The sequence below is a fragment of the Pseudophryne corroboree genome, chromosome 4 (assembly GCF_028390025.1).
Source record: "Pseudophryne corroboree isolate aPseCor3 chromosome 4, aPseCor3.hap2, whole genome shotgun sequence".
Classification (NCBI taxonomy): domain Eukaryota; kingdom Metazoa; phylum Chordata; class Amphibia; order Anura; family Myobatrachidae; genus Pseudophryne; species Pseudophryne corroboree.
The window spans coordinates 495,884,481-495,911,612 of record NC_086447.1 but is presented as its reverse complement, the minus strand read 5'-3'; the positions used below and the strand labels follow the sequence as shown (position 1 = coordinate 495,911,612).

The window sequence follows — 27,132 nt, the reverse complement described above, 5'->3', positions numbered from 1 at the left end:
GGGAGGGATCTAATCACCTTTCTGCATCTGCGCGCTCGGGGGGTGTCCGAGGAGCTGAGGAGAAACCCACTATTGTGGAGCATTAGGAAGCTGTGGACGGATATGCGACATAAACTTGATCTAAATGCCCACAAATCATTACATCTTCCGTTCATGGCTAATCCTGACTTCCAAGATGGTCGGGCACAATATCCGTTTAATATATGGCGGTTGGGGGGTGTTTCCAAGATCGGTGATCTAGTAGATATACAGGGCTTGAGGCCGCTCACATTCCAGGAGGCCACTACTAAATATCCAGTTTTGCTGGCCTATCCTGTGGCCTTTCTTTTGGCTCCACACTATGTTTCATCTACTATCGGATATTTTTCACCTGGGGATTGGGACAATCCGATAGATAGAATGCTGAAACAAACCCCCAAGGTTCGTAAGGCGATTTCGACTGCATATGGGAGGTATTATGTCTTGGAAGGATTGTCTCCCAGACATTGAGACTACGGACTTACTTGCGGCACATGTTAAGGCCTGTAAATTATTTCCCTCTTCTAGGTATAAAGAAATGTCTCTTAATATTTTACATATGACTTATTTAACGCCTCATAGACGATACCTGATAGGACTTTCTGACCAGGGCCGGTTCAAGCCGCTCTGCGCCCCGGGCAGGGAACGGGGGGGTGGCTTAATACAGGGGGCGTGGTCAATTACGCCCCCTGTACAGTAGTAGCGCCGCTTAAATGCTGAGCGGTGCGCGATGACGTCATCGCGCACCGCTCAGCAAAGGTCCTCTCCACGAAGGGAAACTAGACGCTATGCGGATCTTGCCATGGTGCGGTGCCCTCCGGATGGCGCCGGCGCCCTCCGGAAGGCGGCGCCCCGGGCAAACGTCCTGCTTGCCCGTGGCAAGATCCGCTACTGTTGCTGACACACATGCATGTTGGAAATGTGGCACTCTCCAGGCGGATCTCTTTCACTGCCTGTGGACATGCCCTATAATCAGACAGTTTTGGATACATATAAGAAACTACTTGACGGCCAATCTGGTGAACTATTGGAGGTTGTGTCCGGAGTGGGCGTTTTTCGGTATTTTACCACCGAATCAGCGCCTCTCTTTGGTCAGTAAAAAGCTGCTGCTGGCAGTTAGTATAGCGGCTAGGAAGGCCATTCTGCTAGTGTGGATAGCTAGGGATCCACCTACTTTATCATTATTTAAAGCCAAACTATTCTATCTCTTTAGGATGGAGTGGATAGGCATCTTGCTGGAAAAAGATACTAAGGTACAATTTTTTTTTGAAGTTTGGGAGAGCTATATAACGACCTTGTCGACATCGGTTAGGAAACAGCTCCATGACTCTTTGTCTAATACAGAATGGTTTCTATCTAGAATGGCTGCGGGGGATCCGCCGATTGTGCTTTAAAACTGATTGTCACTCAGGGCTTTGGAGGCGGATGGGTGGGGAATTAAAGTACGGACACGGGTTTTTTTTTTTTTTTCTCTTTTCTTTTCTTTCCTCTCATGTATAAGTCTGGGTCAATCGACTGAGCTAGATTTTGGATCAGTGGAACCTGTGGTCTCCGGGGACTTGTTTCATGCTGATATGATACTGTTGCTTTCTTATAATGGATATGTCTCTTGACTAAGGACTCCACTGCATTCTCCTTTGTTTCGTTTTCACATGTTACCCTTCTACCGAAGGTTTGAACTACAGTGAATGTTTATGTATGTATTGCATATATTGCTTCAATAAAAAAATTATAAAAAAAAAAGCCTCACTAACCTTCCCTGCGTCCAAAGAATTAAATGCTATATTTGAGAAAGCATGGGAAAACCCGGAGAAAAAATTCCAGATCCCTAGAAGGATTCTGGTTGCTTTTCCCTTCTCTGAGGAGGATAGGAAAAAACGGGGAAACCCACCCATAGTGGACGCGTCTGTATCCAGACTCTCAAAAAAGGTGGTTTTACCTGTTCCAGGATCTACCGCCTCAAAGGAGCCGGCTGATCGCAAAATTGATACTATGCTCAAATCCATATACACGGCTTCAGGGGCGATACTATGGCCCACTATTGTCTGTGCTTGGATTTCCAAAACTATAGTAAAGTGGTCAGGCACGTTACTTGAGGATTTGGATACTGTGGATAAAAGTGACGTAGAATTGTTTTTACGTAACATTCAGGATTCTGCAGGACCTGGGTTCAATGGCTGCAGGAATTTCTTCCATGTCTGTCTCAGCTCGTCGAAGACTGTGGCTGCGCCAGTGGTCTGTCGATGCGGAATCCAGGAGAGGTGTGGAGACCGTACCCTACAAAGGTCAGGCTCTCTTTGGGGAAGTGTTGGATGCGTGGATCTCCACGGCTACAGCGGGTAAGTCACCTTTTCTTCCCTCAGCTGCACCTGCTGTGAAGAATCCTTTTCCTTCAGCGGCATCACAGTCTTTTCGTGTTACTAAAACAAGAAAGGCCAAATCGTCCAATACCTTCTTTAGAGGAGGTCGGCCAAAATCCAAGAAACCTGCTGCTGCAGGTTCCCAGGAACAGAAACCTGCTTCTGGTACACCAAAGTCCCCAGCATGACGGTGGACAGCGCAACCTGGAGGTAGGGGGTGGTGGGGGCGAGACTTAGACATTTCAGTCACGTCTGGGTGTTGTCTGGCCTGGATCCCTGGGTATTGTGTCCCAGGGGTACCGGCTGGAATTTCAAGATCTCCCTCCTCACCAGTTCTTCAAATCAGGCTTGCCAGCTTTGCCGGTAAACAGGGCTGCCCTACAGGGAGTCATCCAGAAACTGGTGGAGGCACAGGTTATCGTACCAGTTCCTCCCCAGATGCAAAACAAAGGTTACTATTTGAACCTTTTCGTGATACCGAAACCGGATGGTTCGGTCAGGCCCATTCTGAACTTAAAATCACTAAACCCTTTTCTGAGGGAGTTCAAGTTCAAAATGGAGTCTCTAAGGGCAGTGATATCCGGTCTGGAGGAGGGGGAATTCCTGGTATCCCCGGATATCAAGGATGCGTACCTCCACATTCCGATTTGGCTGCCGCATCAAGCTTAGCTTCTATTTGCACTGTTGGACTGTCATTTTCAGTTCCAGGCACTGCCATTCGGCCTCTCCACAGCACCGAGGGTATTCACCAAGGTGATGGTGGAAATGATGGTTCTCCGCCGCAGATAGGGAGTGAACGTAGTTCCATATCTGGACGATCTGCTGATAAAAGCATCTTCCAAGGAGAAGCTGTTACGGTCCATAGCTCTCATGACCCAGCTTCTCAGGGAACATGGTTGGATCCTGAATCTTCCAAAATCACATTTGGAACCAACCAGGAGGTTGTTCTTTCTGGGAATGATCCTCGACACGGAAGTGCAGAGGGTGTTTCATCCAGAGGAAAAAGTGTTGGTGATACAAACATGGTCAGGGATGTCCTGAAGCCATCCCGGGTGTAGGTTCATCAGTGCATTTGCCTTCTGGGGAAGATGGTGGCCTCTTGCGAGGCTCTGCAGTACAGGCAGTTTCACGCTCGGTCCTTCCAGTTGGATCTCCTGGACAAGTGGTCAGGATCCCATCTACACATGCACCAGAGAATACGTCTGTCGCCAAAGGCCAGGATTTCACTCCTCTAATGGCTGCAATTACCTCACCTTCTGGAGGTCCGCCGCTTCGGGATTCAGGACTGGATCCATCTAACCACGGATGCAAGTCTCTGGGGCTGGAGCGCAGTCACTGAAGGGGAAACCTTCCAAGGAAGGTGGACAAGTCTGGAAGCCGGCCTGCAGATAAACATTCTGGAACTAAGAGCCTTCTACAACGGTCTTCTCCAAACGGCCCATCTTCTGAGAAATCGGGCCATTCAAGTGCAGTCGGACAATGTAATGACGGTTGCTTACATAAACCGACAGGGCGGAACGAAGAGCAGAGCTGCACTGTCAGAGGTAACAAGAATCATCCTCTGGGCAGAAAAACACGCGTTGGCGCTGTCAACAATCTTCATTCCGGGAGTAGACAACTGGGAAGCGGACTTCCTCAGCAGACCTGATCTCCATCCAGGGGAGTGGGGTCTCCATCCGGAGGTGTTCAAGGAGGTAACAGATCTTTGGGGCGTACCCCAAATCGACATGATGACCTCTCATCTCAACAAGAAGCTTTGGTCGAGGGACCCGCAAGCAGTGGCGGTGGATGCCCTATTGACTCCGTGGGTGTTCCAGTCGGTGTACGTGTTTCCTCCACTTCCACTCATTCCAAGAGTTCTCAAACTCATAAGGAGAACAAGAGTTCAGGCAATCCTCATTGCTCCGGACTGGCCAAGAAGGGCTTGGTACGCGGATCTTCTGGCTCTACTGCTAGAAGAGCCGAGGCCTCTTCCTCTTCGGGAGGACCTTCTGCAGCAGGGGCCATTCGCCTATCGAGACTTAACAAGGCTACGTTTGACGGCATGGAGGTTCAACGCCAGATACTAGCTCGGAAGGCATTCTGAACAAGGTTATTCCTACCCTGATACAGGCTAGTAAAGGAGTAACGTCAAAACATTACCATCGTATTTGGAAAAAATATGTATCTTGGTGTGAGTCCAAGAAGTTTCCTGCGGTGGAGTTTCAACTGGGACTTTTTCTCCTCTTCCTGCAAACAGGTGTGGATATGGGCCTCAGGTTAGGATCCATAAAGGTCCAAGTTTCATCCCTATCCATTTTCTTCCAGAAACAGTTGGCTGCCCTCCCTGAGGTTCAAAAATATTTCCGATATTGGTCAAGCATAAAGCTCCCACCAAATCAGGAGAGTAACCCGCACCGAGATAGAATAATTTAATTTATACTGTTGGGGTGCCTTCCATAATATCAATTCCACCCTTATTTTGGGGTCTCATATATGAATATGTGAGACAGGGATTAAGGCTCACAAGGTGCTACCAACTGGTTTGAACAGGGATATAGAATCAAATCCCCATAGAGAGGGGAAAGGAAGGAGAAACCAGGTACAATTTAAGGTGCACTCAACCCAACTTAACAAATTTAAATATATTTATTCCCAAAGATGTATATCCACACTGTAGTATCAAATAAAGGCTCAAGTGCCCATTACCTAAATTAATACTGAAGATTATTGTTATTCATGGGACTAAGAAATGTCCTTTATTAATAATAGAGCGAAATATTAAAATCCCAAAAAAAGGGGGGGGGGGAATTAGATGTGACAGAAATACAACAAATGTGAATAAAGATTTAAAAACAATGCTAATGTGTCGTATCCTTTATATATTCCCTTGGGAATTGTTCTAAATGTACATGAACGTATGTATATTTATAATGCACTGTAACAGTGCTAGATTTAATCGAGATCTATATTTTCTGTATTATTGGAGCTTGTATCATATGCCACAGAGGGAGATATGTTATCTTGCTTTTTAAATCACAAGCTACTGCAATGAGTGGCAGCAAATATAGCGAGATGATACTTAGTATTATATTTTAGAATAAATGAAACACTGTTTCTAAATATATGACTCATGTATTGAGTCCAGAGCACAGTATGACAGAGAGAGCTAGTAAGAGATGTGTCTGATGAAGACAGAATTTGTCAAATCATGTGCAAGTATGTGAATAAATATCCTGTTTGTAATATCAATACTGGATAATTGGCTGCCTTGTTACACAATACCTGTATTAAATTATATCTGCCCTGTGAATCACAGCAACATTAAATATCTATGGATCTTGTTAGTAATTAACATGTAGAAAGGATGAATTGATGTTTCCTATATCTTGTAGATCCGCAGTGAGGTTCAGACTTTTTTGAAGGGAGTTCTGCACATCCAACCTCCCTTTGTACCACCTACGGCGCTTGGGATCTTAACATGGTGTTGCAGTTCCTCCAATCGGACTGGTTTGAGCCTCTACAGGAGGTTGAGGTCAAGTTTCTCACGTGGAAGGCTGTCCGTTGGCCTTAGCTTATGCTAGACGTGTGTCGGAGTTGGGGGCTTTGTCATGTAAAAGCCCATACTTGAGCTTCCATGAAGACCGAGCTGAGCTTTGGACACGTCAGCAGTTTCTTCCGAAGGTTGTGTCGGCATTTCATATCAACCAACCTATTGTGGTGCCAGTTGCGACCGACTCCTTAATTTCATCAAAGTCCTTAGATGTTGTAAGGGCTCTAAAAATCTATTTGAGGAGAACTGCTCGTCACAGAAAATCGGACTCTCTGTTTGTCCTGTATGATCCCAAGAAAATTGGGTGTCCTGCAGACGATCTCTCGCTGGATCAGGTTCACTACCCAGCATGTGTATTCTATGGCAGGCTTGCCGTGTCCTACGTCTGTTAAGGCCCACTCTACTTGTAAGGTGGGGTTATTCCTGGGCGGCTGCCCGGGGTGTCTCGGCTTTACAGCTTTGCCGAGCGGCTACATGGTCTGGGTCGAACACGTTTGCTAAGTTCTACAAGTTCGATACTTTGGCCGCTGAGGACCTGAAGTTTGGTCAATCAAATCTGCAGGAGCCTCCGCGCTCTCCCTCCCGTTCTGGGAGCTTTGGTACATCCCCATGGTACTAATGTGGACCCCATCATCCTCTAGGACGTAAGAGAAAATAGGATTTTAATTACCTACCGGTTAATCCTTTTCTCGTAGTCTGTAGAGGATGCTGGGCGCCCACCCAGCGCTTCGTTATCCTGCAGTGGTTACTTAGTTCAGTACTGCTTAGTTCTTGGTTGAGTACTGTTTTGTTACATGGTTAAGTAATCTTGTTCAGCCTTTGCTGAGTTTTCAAGCTGGTTAGCTTAGTTTGCCTTGTCTGTGTGAGCTGGTATGAATCTCGTCACTATCTATGTAAATTCCTTCTCTTGAAGTTGTCCATCTCATCAGGCACAGTTTCTAGACTGAGTCTGGTAGGAGGAGCATAGAGGGAGGAGCCAGCCCACACTCTCAAACTCTTAAAGTGCCAGTGGCTCTTAGTGGACCTGTCTATACCCCATGGTACTAATGTGGACCCCAGCATCCTCTACGGACTACGAGAAAAGGATTTACCGGTAGGTAATTAAAATCCTATTATTTCTTCTGTTGCCTTTTATGTAACCTCACATATATTCATTTAACCATAATACCTATATACCTCCATTTAGCCTGTCTTGCCATCCAGATAGCCAGTGCACCTTTATAACACCCTCACATGCCACTAGTTAGTAGTCACATATATATCTTTATATAAGGACATACTGTATTGTATATTTCTCTAACGTCCTAGTGGATGCTGGGGACTCCGTCTGGACCATGGGGAATAGCGGCTCCGCAGGAGACAGGGCACAAAAGCAAGCTTTTAGGATCACATGGTGTGTACTGGCTCCTCCCCCTATGACCCTCCTCCAAGCCTCAGTTAGGTTTTTGTGCCCGGCCGAGAAGGGTGCAATCTAGGTGGCTCTCTTAAAGAGTTACTTAGAAAAAGTTTTTAGGTTCTTTATTTTCAGTGAGTCCTGCTGGCAACAGGCTCACTGCATCGAGGGACTTAGGGGAGAGATTTTCAACTCACCTGCGTGCAGGATGGATTGGATTCTTAGGCTACTGGACATAGCTCCAGAGGGAGTCGGAACACAGGGCTCGCCCTGGGGTTCGTCCCGGAGCCGCGCCGCCGACCCCCCTTGCAGACGCTGAAGATGAAGAGGTCCGGAACCAGGCGGCAGAAGACTCTCAGTCTTCATCAGGTAGCGCACAGCACTGCAGCTGTGCGCCATTGTTGTCAGCACACTTCACACAGCGGTCACGGAGGGTGCAGGGCGCTGGGGGGGGGCGCCCTGGGCAGCAATGTATAATACCTGTATGGCGAAAAATACATCACATATAGCCCTTGAGGCTATATGGATGTATTTAACCCCTGCCAGATATCTAAAACTCCGGAGAAGAAGCCCGCCGAAAGGGGGGCGGGGCCTATTCTCCTCAGCACACAGCGCCATTTTCCCTCACAGAAAGGCTGGTGGGAAGGCTCCCATGCTCTCCCCTGCACTGCACTACAGAAACAGGGTTAAAACAGAGAGGGGGGGCACTGATTTGGCGATATGTATATATATTAAAATGCTATAAGGGAGGAACACTTATATAAAGGTTGTCCCTGGATAATTATAGCGTTTTGGTGTGTGCTGGCAAACTCTCCCTCTGTCTCCCCAAAGGGCTAGTGGGTCCTGTCCTCTATCAGAGCATTCCCTATGTGTGTGCTGTATGTCGGTACGTGTGTGTCGACATGTATGAGGAAAATATTGGTGAGGAGGCGGAGCAAATTGCCTGTAATGGTGATGTCACTCTCTAGGGAGTCGACACCGGAATGGATGGCTTATTTATGGAAATTACGTGACAATGTCAACACGCTGCAAGCCGGTTGACGACATGAGAGGGCCGGCGAACAAATTAGTATCTGTCCAGGCGCCTCAAACACCGTCAGGGGCTGTAAAATGCCCATTTACCTCAGTCGGTCGACACAGACCCAGACACGGACACTGATTTCAGTGTCGACGGTGAAGAAACAAACGTATTTTCTTTTAGGGCCACACGTTAAGGGCAATGAAGGAGGTGTTACATATTTCTGATACTCCAAGTACCACAAAAAAGGGTATTATATGTGAGGTGAAAAAACTACCTGTAGTTTTTCCTGAATCAGATAAATTAAATGAAGTGTGTGATGATGCGTGGGTTTCCCCCGATAGAAAATTATTGGCGGTATACCTTTTCCCGCCAGAAGTTAAGGCGCGGTGGGAAACACCCCTCAGGGTGGATAAGGCGCTCACACGCTTATCAGAACAAGTGGCGGTACCATCTACGGATAGGGCCGTACTTAAGGAGCCAGCTGATAGGAGGCTGAAAAATATCCTAAAAAGTATACACACACATGCTGGTGTTATACTGCGACCAGCGATCGCCTCAGCCTGGATGTGCAGAGCTGAGGTGGCTTGGTCGGATTCCCTGACTAAAAATATTGATACCTTTGACAGGGACAGTATTTTATTGACTATAGAGCATTTAAAGGATGCATTTCTATATATGCGAGATGCGCAGAGGGATATTTGCACTCTGGCATCAAGAGTAAATGCGATGTCCATATCTGCAAGAAGATGTTTATGGACACGACAGTGGTCAGGTGATGCAGATTCCAAACGGCACAAAGATGTATTGCCGTATAAAGGGGAGGAGTTATTTGGGGTCGGTCCATGGGACCTGGTGGCCAGGGCAACTGCTGGAAAATCCACCGTTTTTTACCCTAAGTCACATCTCTGCAGAAAAAGACACCGTCTTTTCAGCCTCAGTCCTTTCGTCCCTATAAGAGTCATATCTGCCCAGGGATAGAGGAAAGGGAAGAAGACTGCAGCAGGCAGCCCATTCCCAGGAACAGAAGCCCTCCACCGCTTCTACCAAGTTCTCAGCATGACGCTGGGACCGTACAGGACCCCTGGATCCTACAAGTAGTATCCAAGGGGTACAGATTGGAATGTCGAGAGGTTTCCCCCCTCGCAGGTTCCTGTAGTCTGCTGTACCAATGTCTCCCTCCGACAGGGAGGCAGTATTGAAAACAATTCACAAGCTGTATTCCCAGCAGGTGATAATAAAATTACCCCTCCGACAACAAGGAAAGGGGTATTACTCCACACTATATGGTGGTACTGAAGGCTAGGTGAGACCTATTCTAAATCTGAAAAATTTGAACACTTACAAGGGTTCAAATCCAGATGGAGTCACTCAGAGCAGTGATAGCAAAGAACAAGGGGACTATATGGTGTCCCGGGACATCAGGGATGCTTACCTCCATGTCCCAAAATTTGCCTTTTCTCACCAAGGGTACCTCAGGTTCGTGGTACAGAACTGTCACTATCAGTTTCAAGACGATGCCGTTGGATTGTCCAAGGCACCCCGGGTCCTTACCAAGGTAATGACCGAAAGGAGGATTCGTCTTCAAAGAAAATGGACGACCTCCTGATAAGAACAAGGTCCAGAGAACAGTTGGAGGTCGGAGTAGCACTATCTCAAGTAGTTCTACGACAGCACGGGTGGATTCTAAATATTCCAAAACCGCAGTTGTTCCGACGACACGTCTGCTGGTCCTAGGGATGATTCTGGACACAGTCCAGGAAAAGGTGTTTCTCCCAGAGGAGAAAGCCAGGGAGTTATCCGAGCTAATCGGGATCCTCCTAAAACCAGGAAAAGTGTCAGTGCATCATTGCACAAGAGTCCTGGTAAAAATGGTGGCTTATTACGAAGCGCTTCCATTCGGCAGATTTCACGCAAGAACTCTTCAGTGGGATCTGCTGGACAAATGGTCCGGATCGCATCTTCAGATGCATCAGCGGATAACCCTATATCCAAGGACAAGGGTGTCTCTCCTGTGGTGATTACAGAGTGCTCATCTTCTAGAGGGCCGCAGATTCGGCATTCAGGATTGGATGATCGTGACCACGGAGGCCAGCCTGAGAGGCTGGGGAGCAGTCACACAAGGAGTGTGATCAAGTCTGGAGAATTCTCTCCACATAAATATACTGGAGCTAAGAGCAAATTTATAATGCTCTAAGCTTAGCAAGACCTCTGCTTCAAGGTCAGCCGGTATTGATCCAGTGGGATAACATCACGGCAGTCGCCCACGTAAACAGAAAGGGCGGCACAAGAAGCAGGAGGGCAGTGGCAAAACTGCAAGGATTTTTCGCTAGGCGGAAAATCATGTGATAGCACTGTCAGCAGTGTTCATTCCGGGAGTGGACGACTGGGAAGCAGACTTCCTCAGCAGGCACGACCTCCACCAGGGAGAGTGGGAACTTCATCGGGAAGTTTTCCGCATGATTGTGAACCGTTGGGAAAGACCAAAGGTGGACATGATGGCGTCCCGCCCGAACAAAAAATGGGACAGGTATTGCGCCAGGTCACGAGACCTTCAGGCGATAGCTGTGGACGTCCTGGTAACACCGTGGGTGTAACAGTCGGTGTATGTGTTCCCTCCTCTGCTTCTCATAACCAAGGTATTGAGAATTATAAGACATAGAGGAGTAAGAACTATACTCGTGGCTCCGGATTGGCCAAGAGGGACTTGGTAACCGGAACTTCAAGAGATGCTCACAGAGGACTAATGGCCTCGGGAGCTAAGAAGGGATTTGCTTTCAGCAAGTACCATGTCTGTTCCAAGAGGAACCGTGGCATCGGCCTTTAAGAAAGGACCTGCTCCAGCAGGGACCTTGTCTGTTCCAAGACTTACCGCGACTGCGTTTGACGGCATGGCGGTTTGAACGCCGGATCCTAAGGGAAAAGGCATTCCGGAAGAGGTCATACCTACCCTGGTCAAAGCCAGGAAGGAGGTGACCGCACAACGTTATCACCACATGTGGTAAAAATATGTTGCGTGGGTGAGGCCAGGAAGGCCCCACGAAAAAATTTCAACTAGGTCGATTTCTGCACTTCCTGCAAACAGGAGTGTCTATGAGCCTCAAATTGGGGTCCATTAAGGTTCAAGTTTCGGCCCTATAGATTTTCTTCCAGAAAGAATTGGCTTCAGTTCCTGAAGTCCAGACGTTTGTCAAGGGAGTATTGCATATACAGCCCTTGTGTGCCTCCAGTGGCACCGTGGGATCTCAACGTAGTGTTGGGATTCCTCAAATCATATTGGTTTGAACCACTCAAATCTGTGGATTTGAAATATCTCACATGGAAAGTGACCATGCTGTTGGCCCTGGCCTCGGCCAGGCGATTGTCAAAATTGGCGGCTTTGTCTTACAAAAGCCCATATTTGATTTTCCATTCGGGACAGGGCAGAACTGCGGACTCGTCCCCAGTTTCTTCCTAAGGTGGTGTCAGCGTTTCACCTGAAACAACCTATTGTGGTGCCTGCGGCTACTAGGGACTTGGAGGACTCCAAGTTGCTAGACGTTGTCAGGGCCCTGAAAATATATATATATATATATATATAATTCCAGGACGGCTGGAGTCAGAAAGTCTGACTTGCTGTTTATATTGTAGGCACCCAAAAAGCTGGGTGCTCCTGCTTCTAAGCAGACTATTGCTCGTTGGATTTGTAGTACAATTCAGCTTGCACATTCTGTGGCAGGCCTGCCACAGCCAAAATCTGTAAATGCCCATTCCACAAGGAAGGTGGGCTCATCTTGGGCGGCTGCCCGAGGGGTCTCGGCTTTACAACTTTGCCGAGCTGCAACTTGGTCAGGGGCAAACACGTTTGCTAAATTCTACAAATTTGATACCCTGGCTGAGGAGGACCTGGAGTTCTCTCATTCGGTGCTGCAGAGTCATCCGCACTCTCCCGCCCGTTTGGGAGCTTTGGTATAATCCCCATGGTCCTGACGGAGTCCCCAGCATCCACTAGGACGTTAGAGAAAATAAGATTTTACTTACCGATAAATCTATTTCTCATAGTCCGTAGTGGATGCTGGGCGCCCATCCCAAGTGCGGATTGTCTGCATTACTTGTACATAGTTATTGTTACAAAAAAATCGGGTTATTATTGTTGTGAGCCATCTTTTTTAGAGGCTACTTCATTGTTATCATACTGTTAACTGGGTTCAAATCACAAGTTGTACGGTGTGATTGGTGTGGCTGGTATGAGTCTTACCCGGGATTCAAGATCCTTCCTTATTGTGTACGCTCGTCCGGGCACAGTACCTAACTGAGGCTTGGAGGAGGGTCATAGGGGGAGGAGCCAGTACACACCATGTGATCCTAAAAGCTTGCTTTTGTGCCCTGTCTCCTGCGGAGCCGCTATTCCCCATGGTCCTGACGGAGTCCCCAGCATCCACTACGGACTATGAGAAATAGATTTATCGGTAAGTAAAATCTTATTATCCGTATATTGGGGGTAATTGAGACCTGATCGTTAGGCTGCGTTTTTGCACAGCGGGCGATCAGGTCCAAACTGCGCATGCGTATGCACCGCAATGCACAGGCGCATCACACAGGTACAAAGCAGATAGCCGCTCAGCGACGGGTTTGTGCGACGGATCCGTCCGCATGGGCGATCGCAAGGAGATTGACAGGAAGAAGGCGTTCGTGGGTGTCAACTGACCGTTTTCAGGTAGTGTCTGGAAAAATGCAGGCCTGTCTATGCGTTTGCAGGGAGGGTGTCTGATGTCAATTCCAGTCCCGGACAGGCTGATGTGATCGCAGCGGCTGAGTAAGTCCTGGGCTGCTCAGAGACTGCACAAAATCTGTTTGTATAGCTCTGCTACACATGAAGAAGATATAACATGTGCAGAGAGAGTTAGATTTGGGTGGGTTATTTTGTTTCTGTGCAGGGTAAATACTAGCTGCTTTATTTTTACACTGCAATTTAGATTTCAGTTTGAACACACCACACCCAAATCTAACTCGCTCTGCACATGTTATATCTGCCCCCCCCTCCCCCCTCTGCAGTGCACATGGTTTTGCCCATCTGCTAACAAATTTGCTGCTATGATCAACTCTGAATTAGGCCCAAAGTCCTCAGCGACTGTATACACATACGCAGCCTCGTCACAATAACGAAGAACATTGCCTTCTCAAGTGAGTCTATGGCATGCAGACTGGCTGCAGCAGTAGCAATGCTGGTGCCATGTTTCTTTACGTACATGATCACCAGATACATGTGGTACTGGACAAGACTTTTCTCCTTTTCCCTAATACATGAGCTAATTCGTACAAATGGCGGAGGGCAGTGTTAAACCCAATTGTGTTATACACAATTGGCACACGCAGGGCGCTGTCGGATGATTTTGTACTTTTCTTAATCAAGTTACCCATTAGGCTTCTAAAACTTTTACAATGATGGAAGCAGTAATAATAGAATGAATGCTTGTTTTCTGCAGCAGGGTACATTGGTTTCCACAGGAAAACATTGTGGTGTAGAGTGGATCTTGATCCAGAGGCACAAACAGGCTAAAGCTTTAGGCTGTCCCAGGATGCATTGGGGCCTCCTCTATAACCCCACCTCCAGACACTGAGAGCTCAGTTTCGAGTTGGTGCCTGCAGCAGCAGGTCACCTAACAAGAGGGCTGCACTGGGCAGCCCTGAAAAAGCTTTCTAAGAAGATTTCTTCTCTGGGCTGTCAGTGCTGTATGTCAGGGTGACACTTCAGCACTGCAGCTCCATCACCTCCCAAGCGGCGTTGCATACTTCCGTGGGTCAGTTCCTGGGTACTTGCGGTGGAGACGCTCCGGCTTAGGCACACGGTTGCAGACGCCCTCTTTATTAAATTGCATTCTTTCCACGACCTAGGGAGATGGGTCGCGGCGCTGCCGTGCATTGTCACCGAGCAGGGATCCCACTAGACCACCGGGGCGTCTGAATACAGGTCGGTTGTACTAACACCCTGTCAGGTCTCTGATTTTGTCTGTCCCCGGAGGGGGCACTAGTGGGTCAGTGTTGGTACAATATATAAAGCGTGGAGGCAAGATAAACGTCCTGCGCATATGCGCTGATGTTTAATGCACACAGAGGTCACAGAGTAGAGATGTAACAACAGATGGTACTTTGCATTAGTGATGGCAGAAAATAAATAATAACAATAACTGAATCTAATGTATAAAGACTCTGGCAACAGAATATATATGAAGAACACTTGACTGAATGCAGAAGATTTGAACGAAATAAAGTCTCTGATAACAAAACGTAAACGTAAATAACTTGGTAGTTGGAATAGTTGGAAACAGAACTCCGGAAATATTGATAAAAACACTTAGCTTAGTTCTTATCACTACACAGGGCCCAGGCAGGAGACATTCCCATTACAACAAGCTTGCATGAGTTGTATGATGTTAATGAGGTAAAGCAGTGAACAACACCTGAGGAGAAAGTCTCTTACTGCTGATGAGCTGCGGCTGGCTGTGGCTGGAGTCTGTAGCTGAATGAGGAAATGCAGTATGATGGAAAGAAGTGATGAGAAAATCACAAGGAACCACTGGAGACATGAACACGGGAACCAGGAGAACTTGAGGCACCGATGTGACTCGTCCGAGGCGATGTGTCTGAGCCACGGACCAAACTTTATACCCCTTGCTCTGTGGTGATTAGTTTCTGAACTCTGAGGGTAAGCACAGGACTGGATTGGATGCCTGGATCAGTTGAGGACAGGTGTCATGGCGGCATCCACATGGCCAGACACCGGCACAAGGCAAGGCACACTCGGAACTTGAATGAGGGGCACTCAGCGACACGGAAGGCTGCGCTCGCGGTCAGCACCTCCATGCGGCCGCAACTGGGGATGTGACCTCCGGAGGTCTGCACACCAGCGCACCGGTAGGTGAAGCGTTGCTGTATGCCGATTCCTGACACACCCCATTTAATAAGACTCACAGTACCCAGGGTGGATGTCCAGCATAAGGGAGGTGGCGCTTGACTTGTAGCCCCTCTTCTTAGCCCCTCTTCTTGCCCAGGGCGCCATCTCTGAGCAGATTTTCCTGCCCTGGAGCTGCCTCACACTCTCCCTCACTCCCTGACTGAGACGCTGGGCGCCATCTTCTGAGCATAGCTGCGACTGGTCTCTAGGACTGCAGGGCAAAGTCTCCTTTGTAAAGCCGCCTGTATACAGCGCTGTGACTTTACAAACACGAGTATTATACATGTCTTTCTACAGACAGCGTTAGTTAATAAAGAGTGTACCTTTTTGTAGTATCTACTGTACGAGTATTCTAATATATACCTACGGTCCAGGGCCGCGCTGTGCGCCTTGGGCGGAAAATTTATCTGAAAGGCTGCAACAATGAAATCAGTCCTTGGTTAGACAGAAATCTACTCCAGGTCACTCCCGTGTCTCTGTGTCATCTAAGCGGGCCACTTCCTCCTCACAGTCCACATATCTCTCTATTGTTTCATCTGAAGAGGAGGGGGAGCATACTGTCCTGTCAGACACTGAATCTGGTGTAACTGACGAGGATTCTCCCTTGCAGATTGATGTTCCTGCCTAAGTGGTTGCTATTAAACAAATCCTACAAATCTCTGATGATAAGGATTCCACTACTGTGGCAAAGAAAACTGATATGTTTAAACGGCAGAATGTGTTTAAAACTCTCATACCCAATTCTGACCATTTAGTGGACATCAGACGGAAACCCTGGTCTACTCCAGGGAAGAAATTACCTCTGCCTAAATGGGCTTTGGCTCGCTATCCTCTCCCTGTAGAGTTATGTAGCAAGTGGGAAGATTCACCGCCGGTGAATTCTCACGTCACCCGACTCGTAGTGTCGTCCACTCTGCCTGTCACCACTGTCACCTCTCTGACGGAACCGACAGATAAGCCTGTGGAGGGATGCCTGAAATCTATTTACTCTTTTACAGGAGCTGTGCATATGCCCACTATTACTGCCTCTTGGGCTGCAAAAGGTATTGAAGTGTGGGTTCAGGCATCAGAGGAAGAGCTGCTCGAGGATATTTCTGACAATGCCAGACAATACCTGTCTCACATTACCACCACCGCTTATTACATTCAGGAGGCGTCCTCTGAGGCGGGTGTGTTGGTGGCCAAGTCGTTGACTACGTCTGTCCTAGCTCGCCATATTCTGTGGTTGAGGTCATGGAAGGTGGACCTGGACTCCAAAAAGACGTTAGAGGTACTCCCCTTCACTGGGGACATTTTGTTTGGAGAAGACCTGAATAAAATTGTGTCTGAGTTAGCAGCTGCTGAGGCTGCATTTCTCCCAAATACTAATCCTTCTACACAGAAGGCAAAAGGTACCACCTTTCGTTCCTTTTGGCCTCAAGAGAAAGCAAAAGGTCAGGCGTACCTGAGACAATCTCGTGCTCCCAAAACCACAAAGCCCAATGCCAGACAATCCTGGGAAGCCCATCAGCCAGCTTCTTAACAAGACAAGCCTGCTGCATGATGGGGCTGGCCTCCTCCTGGGGTACCCCAGGGTGGGAGGCCGAATACTGAAGGATCGCCCAGGTCTGGTTAAAGACCACTTCAGACGCATGGGTGCTGGAAGTTGTCTCTCACGGTACGCTGTCTCTTTCAAGAGACGTCCCCCTCACCAGTTTTGCACCATGGTTCTACCTTTGGAACCGCTAAAGGCACAAGCTTTACAAACGATTGTCAGTTCTCTCCTGAGTACAGGAGTGGTTGTGCCGGTACCTCAGTCCCAGAAAGGCAGAGGTTATTACTCGACCCTGTTTCTAGTCCCGAAACCAAATGGGTCATTCCGGCCTATACTCAACCTCAAATGCCTGAACAAGTTTGTGGGAGTGTCCAGGTTTCGTATGGAAACACTGCGCTCCATTGTACTGGCTGTGGAACCCGGAGACTATATGCAATCCCTGAATATACAGGATGCATACCTGCGTATACCTATTGCCATGTCGCACCAGCAATTTCTGTGGTTTGCTATTGGCAACCTACACTATCAATCCCTGGCTCTACCAATTGGACCGGCTACGGCTCCTTGGATCTTCACCAAGGTTATGGCCATGATGACATCTCCGTCGCCAGGGGGTCTGAATCCTGCTGTATTTGGACGACCTGCTGATTCTGGCAAATTCCCACGATGTCCCCCTCAGTCATCTGCAACTGATGGTAAACTACCTGCAAGCCCACGGGTGGCTTATCAATAATGTAATAAAAATAATTTTGTCTTGTTTATCAGACAATATTGCACTAGATTCCTTTCTATTTTTATCTTTGAGATTGGGAAACCTGGTGGAAGTCTCATATGGAAGTCTTCATGATATATGTTTGAGAACATCTCTAGTTCATGATAAAATAACTTGGAGTCACCTATCTCTCAAGTTAACTGGAGTAAGAACTCTTATATTCTGTATAAAGTGATATGCGCCATTGTGAGAATCATTTTTGGAGGGGATATATTGTTATGGTAAATTTGTGAAGTACCATTGGTTTCTCATAGGCTGCAATTCACGGTTAAGCGCATTCAAGATCATTCTCTCTTTTATAAGGAAGAAGTCCTCGCTGGTACCAGCTCGGAGCATGGTGCACCTGGGGGCACTCCTAGACACACACAGTCAACGGCTGTTTCTGTCTCCAGAAAAGGTCCTGAAGCTTCAGAACAGGGTGGTCATTCCGAGTTGATCGCTATCTGCCGTTGTTTGCAGCGTAGCAATCGGGCTAAAAATCAGCATTTATGCGTATGGGCCGCACTGCGCACGCGCGACGTACGTTCACAAAAAACTATGCAGTTTCACACAAGGTCGAGCGACGCTTTTCAGTCGCTCTGTTGATCGGTGAGTGATTGATAAGAATTGGGTGTTTCTGGGTGGTAATTGACAGTTTTCCGGGAGTGTGCTAAAAAACGCAGGCGTGTCAGGTAAAAACGCAGGCGTGCCTGGGGAAACGGGGGAGAGGCTGGCCGAACGCAGGGTGTGTTTGTGATGTCAAAGCAGGAACAAAACAGACTGAAGTGATCGCACGTAAGAAATAGGTCTGCAGCTACTCTGAAACTGCTTGAAAAAATTTCAGCACTGTTCTGCTAACCTTTCGGTCGCACTTCTGCTAAGCTAAGATACACTCGCAGAGGGCGACGGCTTAGCGTTTGCACTGCTGCTAAAAGCAGCTAGCGAGCGATCAGCTCGGAATGAGGGCCTGGATAAGATGCTTCCTTTGTCACCGCAGAGTGTCGGTACACTCGGCGATGCAAGTACATAGATAGCAAACTAAGCAGCAGTACCCAAAGTAGGATTGCAGCAAAGAAAGCTAATAAGATATTAGCATGCATAAAACGGGGAATTGATGCAAGGGACGAGAGTGTTATACTCTCATTATATAAATCACTAGTGAGGCCACATCTTGAATACTGTGTACAATTTCGGGCACCATACTACAAAAAGGATATCCTGGAGCTAGAAAAGGTTCAGAGGCGGGCGACCAAACTAATTAAGGCCATGGTTAATGCTGAAATACGAGGAAAGGCTTGAAAGGCTAGGCATGTTTACACTGGAAAAGAGGAGACTAAGAGGGGACATGATTAACATCTACAAATATATAAGGGGACAATACACAGCGCTTGCGCAGGACCTGTTTTTGGTAAGATCAGCACAGAGGACACGTGGACACTCGCTTAGGTTAGAGGGGAGGAGATTCCGCACAAAGCAGCGAAAAGGTTTTTTCACAGTAAAGACAATACGTGTTTGGAATTCCCTGCCTGAGAGAGTAGTAATGGCGGACTCAGTCAACACCTTCAACAATGGGTTAGATAAATTCCTAATGGATAAGAATATCCAGGGTTATGGTGCGTAGTCGCGCACTATAGTTATTAAAAAAAGACGAATAAAACATAACATCTGACATCAGCATCAGACAAAATTTAGTCCAAAAATAACACTGCATAGGAGACCACAAATATGTTGAACTCGATACTATGTTACTTGGCCTGATGGTGTTGGCATTTCACATGGTAGAGTATGCTCCATTTCATTCCCGCCCGCTACAGAGGTTAATCCTTTCCAAATGGGACGGCCTACCTCACCGGATCAGATCTCAGATGATCACTTTGACTCCGGAGGTTCCTCTGTCGCTGACCTGGTGGCTGCAGGTTAACCAGCGATTAGGCAGGGGCCGTCCATTCTGGATCCCCGACTGGGCCCTGCTAACAACGGATGCCAGTCTGAGGGGATGGGGTGCGATGTTGGAGCAACACTCATTTCAGGGTCGCAGGACCAAGGAGGAATCAATCCTCCAAATAAACATTCTAGAGTTGAGGGCGGTGTTCAAGGCATTATCTCTCGCCCTGCCTCTGGTACAGAACAGGCCTGTTCAAGTACGGTCAGTCAACGCCACCACAGTGGCATACATAAACCATCAAGACGGTACGCGAAGCCGCATAGCATTGATGGAAGTGTCAAAAATCCTTTGTTGGGCGGAACGCCATCTGCCAGCCATATCGGCAGTGTTCATTCCGTGCGTCCTAAACTGGCAAGTGGACTTCCCCAGTCGACAGGATGTGCACGCCGGAGTGTGGAGTTTTCATCCGGAAGTCTTTCAACTCCTAGTGGACAGATGGGGCCTATCGGACATAGACCTAATGGCGTCTCGACATAATCACAAAGTTCCGGTCTTCGGATCAAGGACCAGGGATCCTCAAGCATGCGTTCGTAGACGCACTGGTGGTTCCATGGAACTTTCGGCTGCCCTATGTGTTCCCTCCAGTGTCACTCCTGTCCAGGGTACTACGGAAGTTCAAACAAGAAGGAGGAATACTACTTGTAGTCGCTCCACAGCGCCCGGACCTTCTCGTACAGTGCCCTTGTCTCTACCCAGACCTGACCAGACTGGCTTTGACGGTGTGGCTCTTGAAGCATCTCTCCTGAGGGCCAAAGGATTTTCCGAGGCAGTTATCCAAACAATGTTGAAAGCCCGCAAATCGGCATCTGCCCGGATTTATTACAGGGTCTGGAATTCTTACCACCTGGTGTGCTGATAAGAATTATGATGCATATCTATTCAGAACGTCCAGAATCCTGGCTTTTCTGCAACGAGGCCTTGACCTAGGTCTTCATCTGGCCTCCCTCAAGGTTCACATATCTGCCGTGTCGGTATGGTTTCAGAGAAAAATTGCATCTGTACCTGACGTTCATACTTTCACTCAGGGTGTCCTTCGGATTCAGCCTCCCTATGTCCCTCCTGTGACTCCATGGGATCTGTCTGTTGTACTGAATGCCCTTCAAGAGTCTCCATTTGAACCTCTTGAGTCGGTGGACCTGAAATGGCTCACAGCCAAGGTCCTGTTCTTGCTGGCTATTGCCTCTGCAAGAAGGGTGTCAGACTTAGGCGCATTGTCCTGTCATTCACCCTTTCTAATATTTCTCCATGACCGAGCAGTTCTAAGAATTCGACCGGGCTATTTACCTAAGGTGGTGTAATCTTTTCACCTTAACCAAGAGATTGTGGTTCCGGCCTTTATCTCTTCAGATTTGTCCTCCAAAGAGCGTTCTTTGGATGTGGCAAGCGCTCTCCGTATATATGTGGAGAGGACTGCCTCTATCAGGAGGTCAGATACCCTTTTTGTCTTGTTTGGTTTCCACAAACGTGGCTGGACTGCGAATAAGCAAACCTTGGCCAGATGGATTAGAATGGTGATTGCTCAAGCTTATGCACAGGCTGGTCTCCCAGCACCTACTGCTATTAAAGCCCATTCTACTCGGTCTGTTGGACCTTCTTGGGCGGCCCGCCGAGGCACGTCTGCAGAACAATTGTACAAGGCAGCTACGTGGTTCTCAGTGAACACGTTTATTAGGTTTTATGCCTTTAATACTTCCACCTCCCAGGATGCTTCCTTTGGACGCCGGGTTCTCATACCCGCTAAGGCGTGTCACCTCCCTTGAGGAACTGCTTTAGGACATCCCCGATGTTTTCCTGTGGAAACCAATGTACCCTGCTGCAGAAAAGGAGTGTTATGGTAGACTTACCATGGTTAACACTCTTTCTGCAAGGTACATTGGTTCCACAGGGCGCCCACCCTGACGCACCTTGCTTCTTTGAGTTTGTAAGGCATTAGCCGCTGGTACCTTCTCCTGTCGTGAGAATGTGGCTCTATGTGACTAACATCTGCCTTCTCTCTTCCCTGCTCCTGCATTGAACTGGTTAATTAAACTGTGCTCTCAGTGCCTGTAGGTGGGGTTATAGTGGAGGCCCCATTGCATCCTGGGACAGGCTAAAGCTTGCCCCAATGTTTTCCTGTGGAACCAATGTATCTCGCAGTAAGAGTGTTAACCATGGTAAGTCTACCATAACACTCCTTTTTTTCTAGATAAAAGGTACCAGTACCTGGAACAGAATTTCCAGTAACAACCTAAAGTTGGCACACGATTTATAGTAGCTTCTATGGGTTTGGTATGTTAACATGTCGACATGCACAATATTGGCATAAGCATGTCAAGCTGTCAACATTCATCATGTCTACATCAGGACCAAAACTAGGATTTTCAACACCCGGGGCATGGCAGTAATTTATTTCTCTCTCCCCTCCCCCCCAAAATAGTAAATAAATAAATAAACACCAAAACATTTCAAACTATGCCACACAGTAGTGCAACCCTTTTCTCATTACACTGCACATTTGTGCCCCTCATTAACATTACGCTGACCCACAGGGGAGAGAGATGGAAGAGGAGATAGGGGTGAGAGCGCGAAGGGGATATAATATACTCCAGACATTCCTCAGACCGGCAGATCCCCAGTAATAATAAGATCCCAGATCCTCCTCCCCAGCTCTCCCATAATATTATGCACCAGAGACAGTCCCCAGTACACACTGATAGAATGAGACCCTCGACGCTGCAGGCTGGCCAGGCAGGATGATGCTAAAATTAAATACTATTAGTATAAAAAAATAAAGCACAAGGTACATAAATAGACTACTATTGCAAAGGGGACAGGCAAGAGACAGTCCCGTGACTCTGCAAACTGGCCACCACGCCCGGCGCATCGGCACTGTTCTGCTGCTGAATATGGAGCCTAGACGGATGTTGGATATCTCTGACCTCACACATGCACATAAAGCAGGAAAGGGGCTGCGTCAGACTCTACTTGGCCCAGCATCAGCGGTGAGTGAGTCACTGCGCTGTCAATTGTGATCGCCAGCGAGTCCGGCGCAGGAGCTGTGTGTACGGAGGGCTACTTGAGACTTGAGGTGATTGCAGAAGGATGGGGTGAAAGAGCAGCTGGCTGAGGGAGCCAGGCAGAGTTCTCCGCGCCCCCTCAAATCCGGCGCCCGGGGGCATGTGACCCCTTTGCCTCCCACACCCCACAGTTGCAGCCCTGTCTACACTGATGGTGTTTACAAACAATCCCTGGTAGTCTAGTGGTGCCTTTAACTTCTCCCTTCAGAAGTGGCGTCTAAAGCATCTTCCAGGTCCCAGCGGTCACATGAGCTGTCCCGGCAGCGATGTCTGAGCAGCGGCATTCTGGTAAGTATTCTCTCCCTAATACCTACCCTTACCCTCCACAGACAATCCCTAACCTCCCCTGCAACCGAACCCAAACCATCCCAACAGTGCCTAAACCTAGCTGTCGGCATTTCTAGAATTTCCCCATTTCACATAGCGACATTTCAGATGTCGACATTGAGAACTTTCTGAGGATGTCGACCTGTTAACATATTGAACCATGTCAACATAATAACTGTGGACTATGTGACTGGATCTCGTCTCCATACTTTGGGCAAGCCTTCAGAATCTCACTATTTTCTTCTTGTTTCTGGAACTAAGAATTGAAAATAATACCCAAACAAAAGGTGCTATCGCTGAGTAACATTTGAGCAAATCAGAAATAAGCACTGATTATATATTGCAGAAGAGTAAAAGTGTAAAAGCTGTTATTTTTCTGTTCTAGTGGGACAGTGTGGGAATCAGATTGGCTGCAGGTTCTGGGACCTAGCTTTGAGAGAACATGCAGCTGTCAACAAGGTAAAATGGAGAATATAGCATTTTTTGAAATGCTATTTTATGAAATGCTAACAGGTGTATGTCCTTTTTTTTTTGTTTTGTTTTGTTTTTTTGTGTGTGTGTTTTTTTTATTGTTTGGTGACCAATATTCTATGTCTCATTAGTCTTATTACAATGCCTCTACAATAGGCATGGATATACTATTTTATTAATATAAAAGATTATTAATATAATCTATTCTAAGTTTATCTAATATTACACTGAATTTTGCAGCATTCCATAAAACATGAACTAGTGATTTTTTAAATGTCTTTTAAATATAGGCTAGCAAAAATAGAGGAGCACCCGGCTCTGCCTAGACTAGACTCTCCCCCAGCTGTCACTCTTCCAAGTGGTCCTTCAAACCCACCTATTTGCCAGACTCTACCTCCCCTTCACCAGATATATCTACTACCACACATCCAATCTGCCCCTACCCCAACAACACCTGTTTCCCTCCACACCCCTCCCCCTATGTCAGCCTTCATGAGCGAGGTCCCCAGATCACTATGTATCATGTCTGTACCCCATATCTACCCATTTGCACACTGTCCAGCCTCTAACTGGAGGCTTATTCCATGATTTGTGCATGCTTTGAATTTACACATACGACGTCCTGTATTGACACACAGCTGTTATTATGTGACTTATATGTTCTTGTCTTGTTTTTTTTTCTTTGCCTGACTAACACACAGAACTTCTGGTGCCTTATTGGATAACATTGATGATTACATTAGAAGATGCTCTATGGGTCTGCATTTATGGGTACTATATTAATATAATGCTGGGTAGTGTTCGTTAGAGTAGTTATCAGTTTTTATTTCACATTTTTGCGACTGTTTATGAAAACTAGAATAAAAGTGCTGTAACCTATAGCAACCATATTATAATTGTCCTTTTTTTCTGCAGCAGTTTGAAAAGGGAAATAAAACAGTCACTATACATTACTGAAACTTGTAACTTCTTCATACTATTTACAATGTTTTGTTTTTTGGATTGACCCAAACCACAGCCCTTGATATTTATCACATTAATTCAAAATTCTGTGATTTTGTTGTTTCTGCAGCTTTGTAAATGAAAACTAATACAGTACAATCCATTTTCTTTTTCCAGAAAGGAATTTATGATGAAGCACTCTGTAGCTTTTTTAGAAATATTGATACAAGGTAAATTTAAAAGACTTAGTATGATACAAATCTGTGTATGAATAACTACAATGGTAATGTTTATATTGTGAAAACAGTAATTTTCTAGTATCTTCAGACTTACATTTCTACAGTGCATTTCACATAGCGACATTTCAGCTATCGACATTCTGATATTGACGAGCTAGTGTCTGTTGACATGTTGAACCATGTAGACATGGTAAATGTGGACCATGTGACTGTATCCCATCTCCATACTTTGGGCAAGCCTTCAGACCCCACATATACGTGTCTGAAGAGGATGGAGATAAAGTACCAGCCAATCAGCTCCTAACTCTCCTGTTACAGGCTGTGCTTGTAAAATGACTGGTTGGTACTTCATCTCTGTCCACTTTCTCTCTCTCTCCAAGGCTTAGTACATAGACCCCATTTGTGTCTTGCTATACTCTTAGAAAAATTGTTAATTGCTTATTAATTGAATGTTCAGTCACTGTGTCACCAACCCGTGTTCTGTCACTGTGTCACACCGCCGTGCTCTATCTCTGTGTCGCACCTTTCCCCAGGGGCCATAAGACACTGGATAATTTGCTTGCTGCTTAATGATTATCCCAAATAAAATGTTACGTTTTAAAAGGGGACTGTACCTGCTGTAATATGTAAAAAGGGGTCTCTACCTTCCATACTGTGTAAAAGGGTACTCTACCTACCGTAATGTGTGTAAAAGGGGCTCTACCTGGTGTAAAGTGTGTAAGTGGTGCTACTGTGTGGTGTAATTTGCATAATGGAGACTATTGTGCAGCCTAATATGAATCTATATTATTTTTGGCCATGCCCCTTCCACATGAAGCCACGTCCCTATATTTTCATCACGTGGGGGGCACTGCTATTTTGTGTGCGGCCCTTGAATACTGACAGGAAAGTGTCAAGTGTCCCCTCAGCTGAAATTATTGCCCACCCCTGTTCTAACCTATTCTAATCCTTTCCCATTAAACTCAAAACTTCAGTTTCCTTTTATGTTTTCTGTACCAGGGAATCATTTTACTTATTTCTACAGGACCTAAATTGACCTAATGTGGATATTAGTACCTAAAATTACCTATTTTGACTGTTGAACCTGAAAAGACCTAATTCTGCTGCATAAGTTAAAACTATATAAACGTGTAGAATGAGTGGTATTCATATGTAATTCATATATACAGATGTGTATGCACTGCAAAGCATACGCAGTGCGACTGCTAGATCCCAAGATTCACAGATGCAATCTCACGCACACCCGTGACCCTTTCACATATATGAGAAATCCGCACTGCGAATGTATTGCAGCTTCCCGCAGCATAGTGCATTGCGGAAACAAACACTGCAAGGAGGTAGCACTTACCTCCCAACATCATGAGTACCCAGGACGAGACTCTCATGTGCACTGAAGGCGCACCTGTCCGAATGGGGGCGTAGCCACTGCAAAAGGAGTGTGACTTTGCAGGAATGCCAATGTGGGGGCATGTCCAGCAGTCTGTGAACTGCTGGCTATGTCCCCAACCCTTTTGTCTCCCGTGAGTGCTAATCACCGATTGGAGTGCACATTGGCTATTTTACCTATGGGAGGTATGGTAGCAGGAAGCATCTGTAATAAAGGCACAGTGTTTAAAACATAAGGATATGTTGCATGGTTTATATTCATACAGCGTATAAACACCTAAACTGATTTTTAACTGATTTTTAAAACCTATATAATCCTAAAACATCTGAAAGATCCCGGGTCTAATAATAAATAATGGTGCAGACATGTTGCCTTTTCAAATCAGTGTGGTGGGGGCTGGGCGTTATTTGAGGAGTTCTGATTCCATGTGGGGACATTTTATCCTGAACCCCAAAGAAGTGGCTAATAAGATAGCAGGACATTGTTAGTGGCCATAAGGAAAGTATGGGAGGCAGTTAACCTCTTAACCACCATCTTTTCTTATCACACTATGTAAATAATAGATATTTATACTCGATTCAGTATAATATAATAAACGAATATGCAGGTTTGTTAATAAAATTATAGTGAATCTGGTTTAAATAGCTATTGGGTATATCAGGCGTTCTCAATTGTAGTTTCCCAAAGTAATACCAACAGGTCATGTTTTGTGGACTTCCTCAGTCATGTGATGGCTACCATTACTGCCTCTCAGCATTTAAGCCTTGGGTTCAATTCCCACTACGGCCCTGTGTGGAGTGTGTATATTCTTCCCGTGCTTCTGTGGGTTTCCTATGGGTACACCGGTTTTCTCCCACAATCCAAAAATGTACTGGTAGATCTGTGCATGTGTGCATGTGTGCATGTGGTAGGGAATATAGACTGTAAGCTCCACTGGGTCAGGGGCTGATGTGAATGGCCAAGTAGAATGTGTGTGCGCCATATAAATAACGTAATTAAAAAATTATTTTAATAATGCACAGGTAAGTTAATCTATTTCTCTGACGTCCTAAGTGGATGCTGGGACTCCGTAAGGACCATGGGGAATAGCGGCTCCGCAGGAGACTGGGTACAACTAAAAGAAAGCTTTAGACTACTGGTGTGCACTGGCTCCTCCCACTATGACCCTCCTCCAGACTTCAGTTAGAATCTTGTGCCCGGCTGAGCTGGATGCACACTACGGGCT

General features: G+C 46.7%; 1 protein-coding gene across 3 annotated transcripts in view; it reads left to right on the top strand.

The window, feature by feature from the left end:
• Window positions 1-27,132, top strand: part of TUBE1 (tubulin epsilon 1) — a 147,559-nt gene that overhangs the window by 42,790 nt on the left and 77,637 nt on the right. For 2 of the 3 annotated variants that reach the window (XM_063917154.1, XM_063917153.1), the window contains exons 2-3: window positions 23,254-23,327; window positions 24,459-24,511. The exons of the other annotated variant lie outside the window; for it this stretch is intronic. In XM_063917154.1, coding sequence (XP_063773224.1) covers window positions 23,254-23,327; window positions 24,459-24,511 — 127 coding nt within the window. The remainder of the gene's footprint in view (window positions 1-23,253; window positions 23,328-24,458; window positions 24,512-27,132) is intronic. 3 annotated transcript variants of the gene reach the window in all.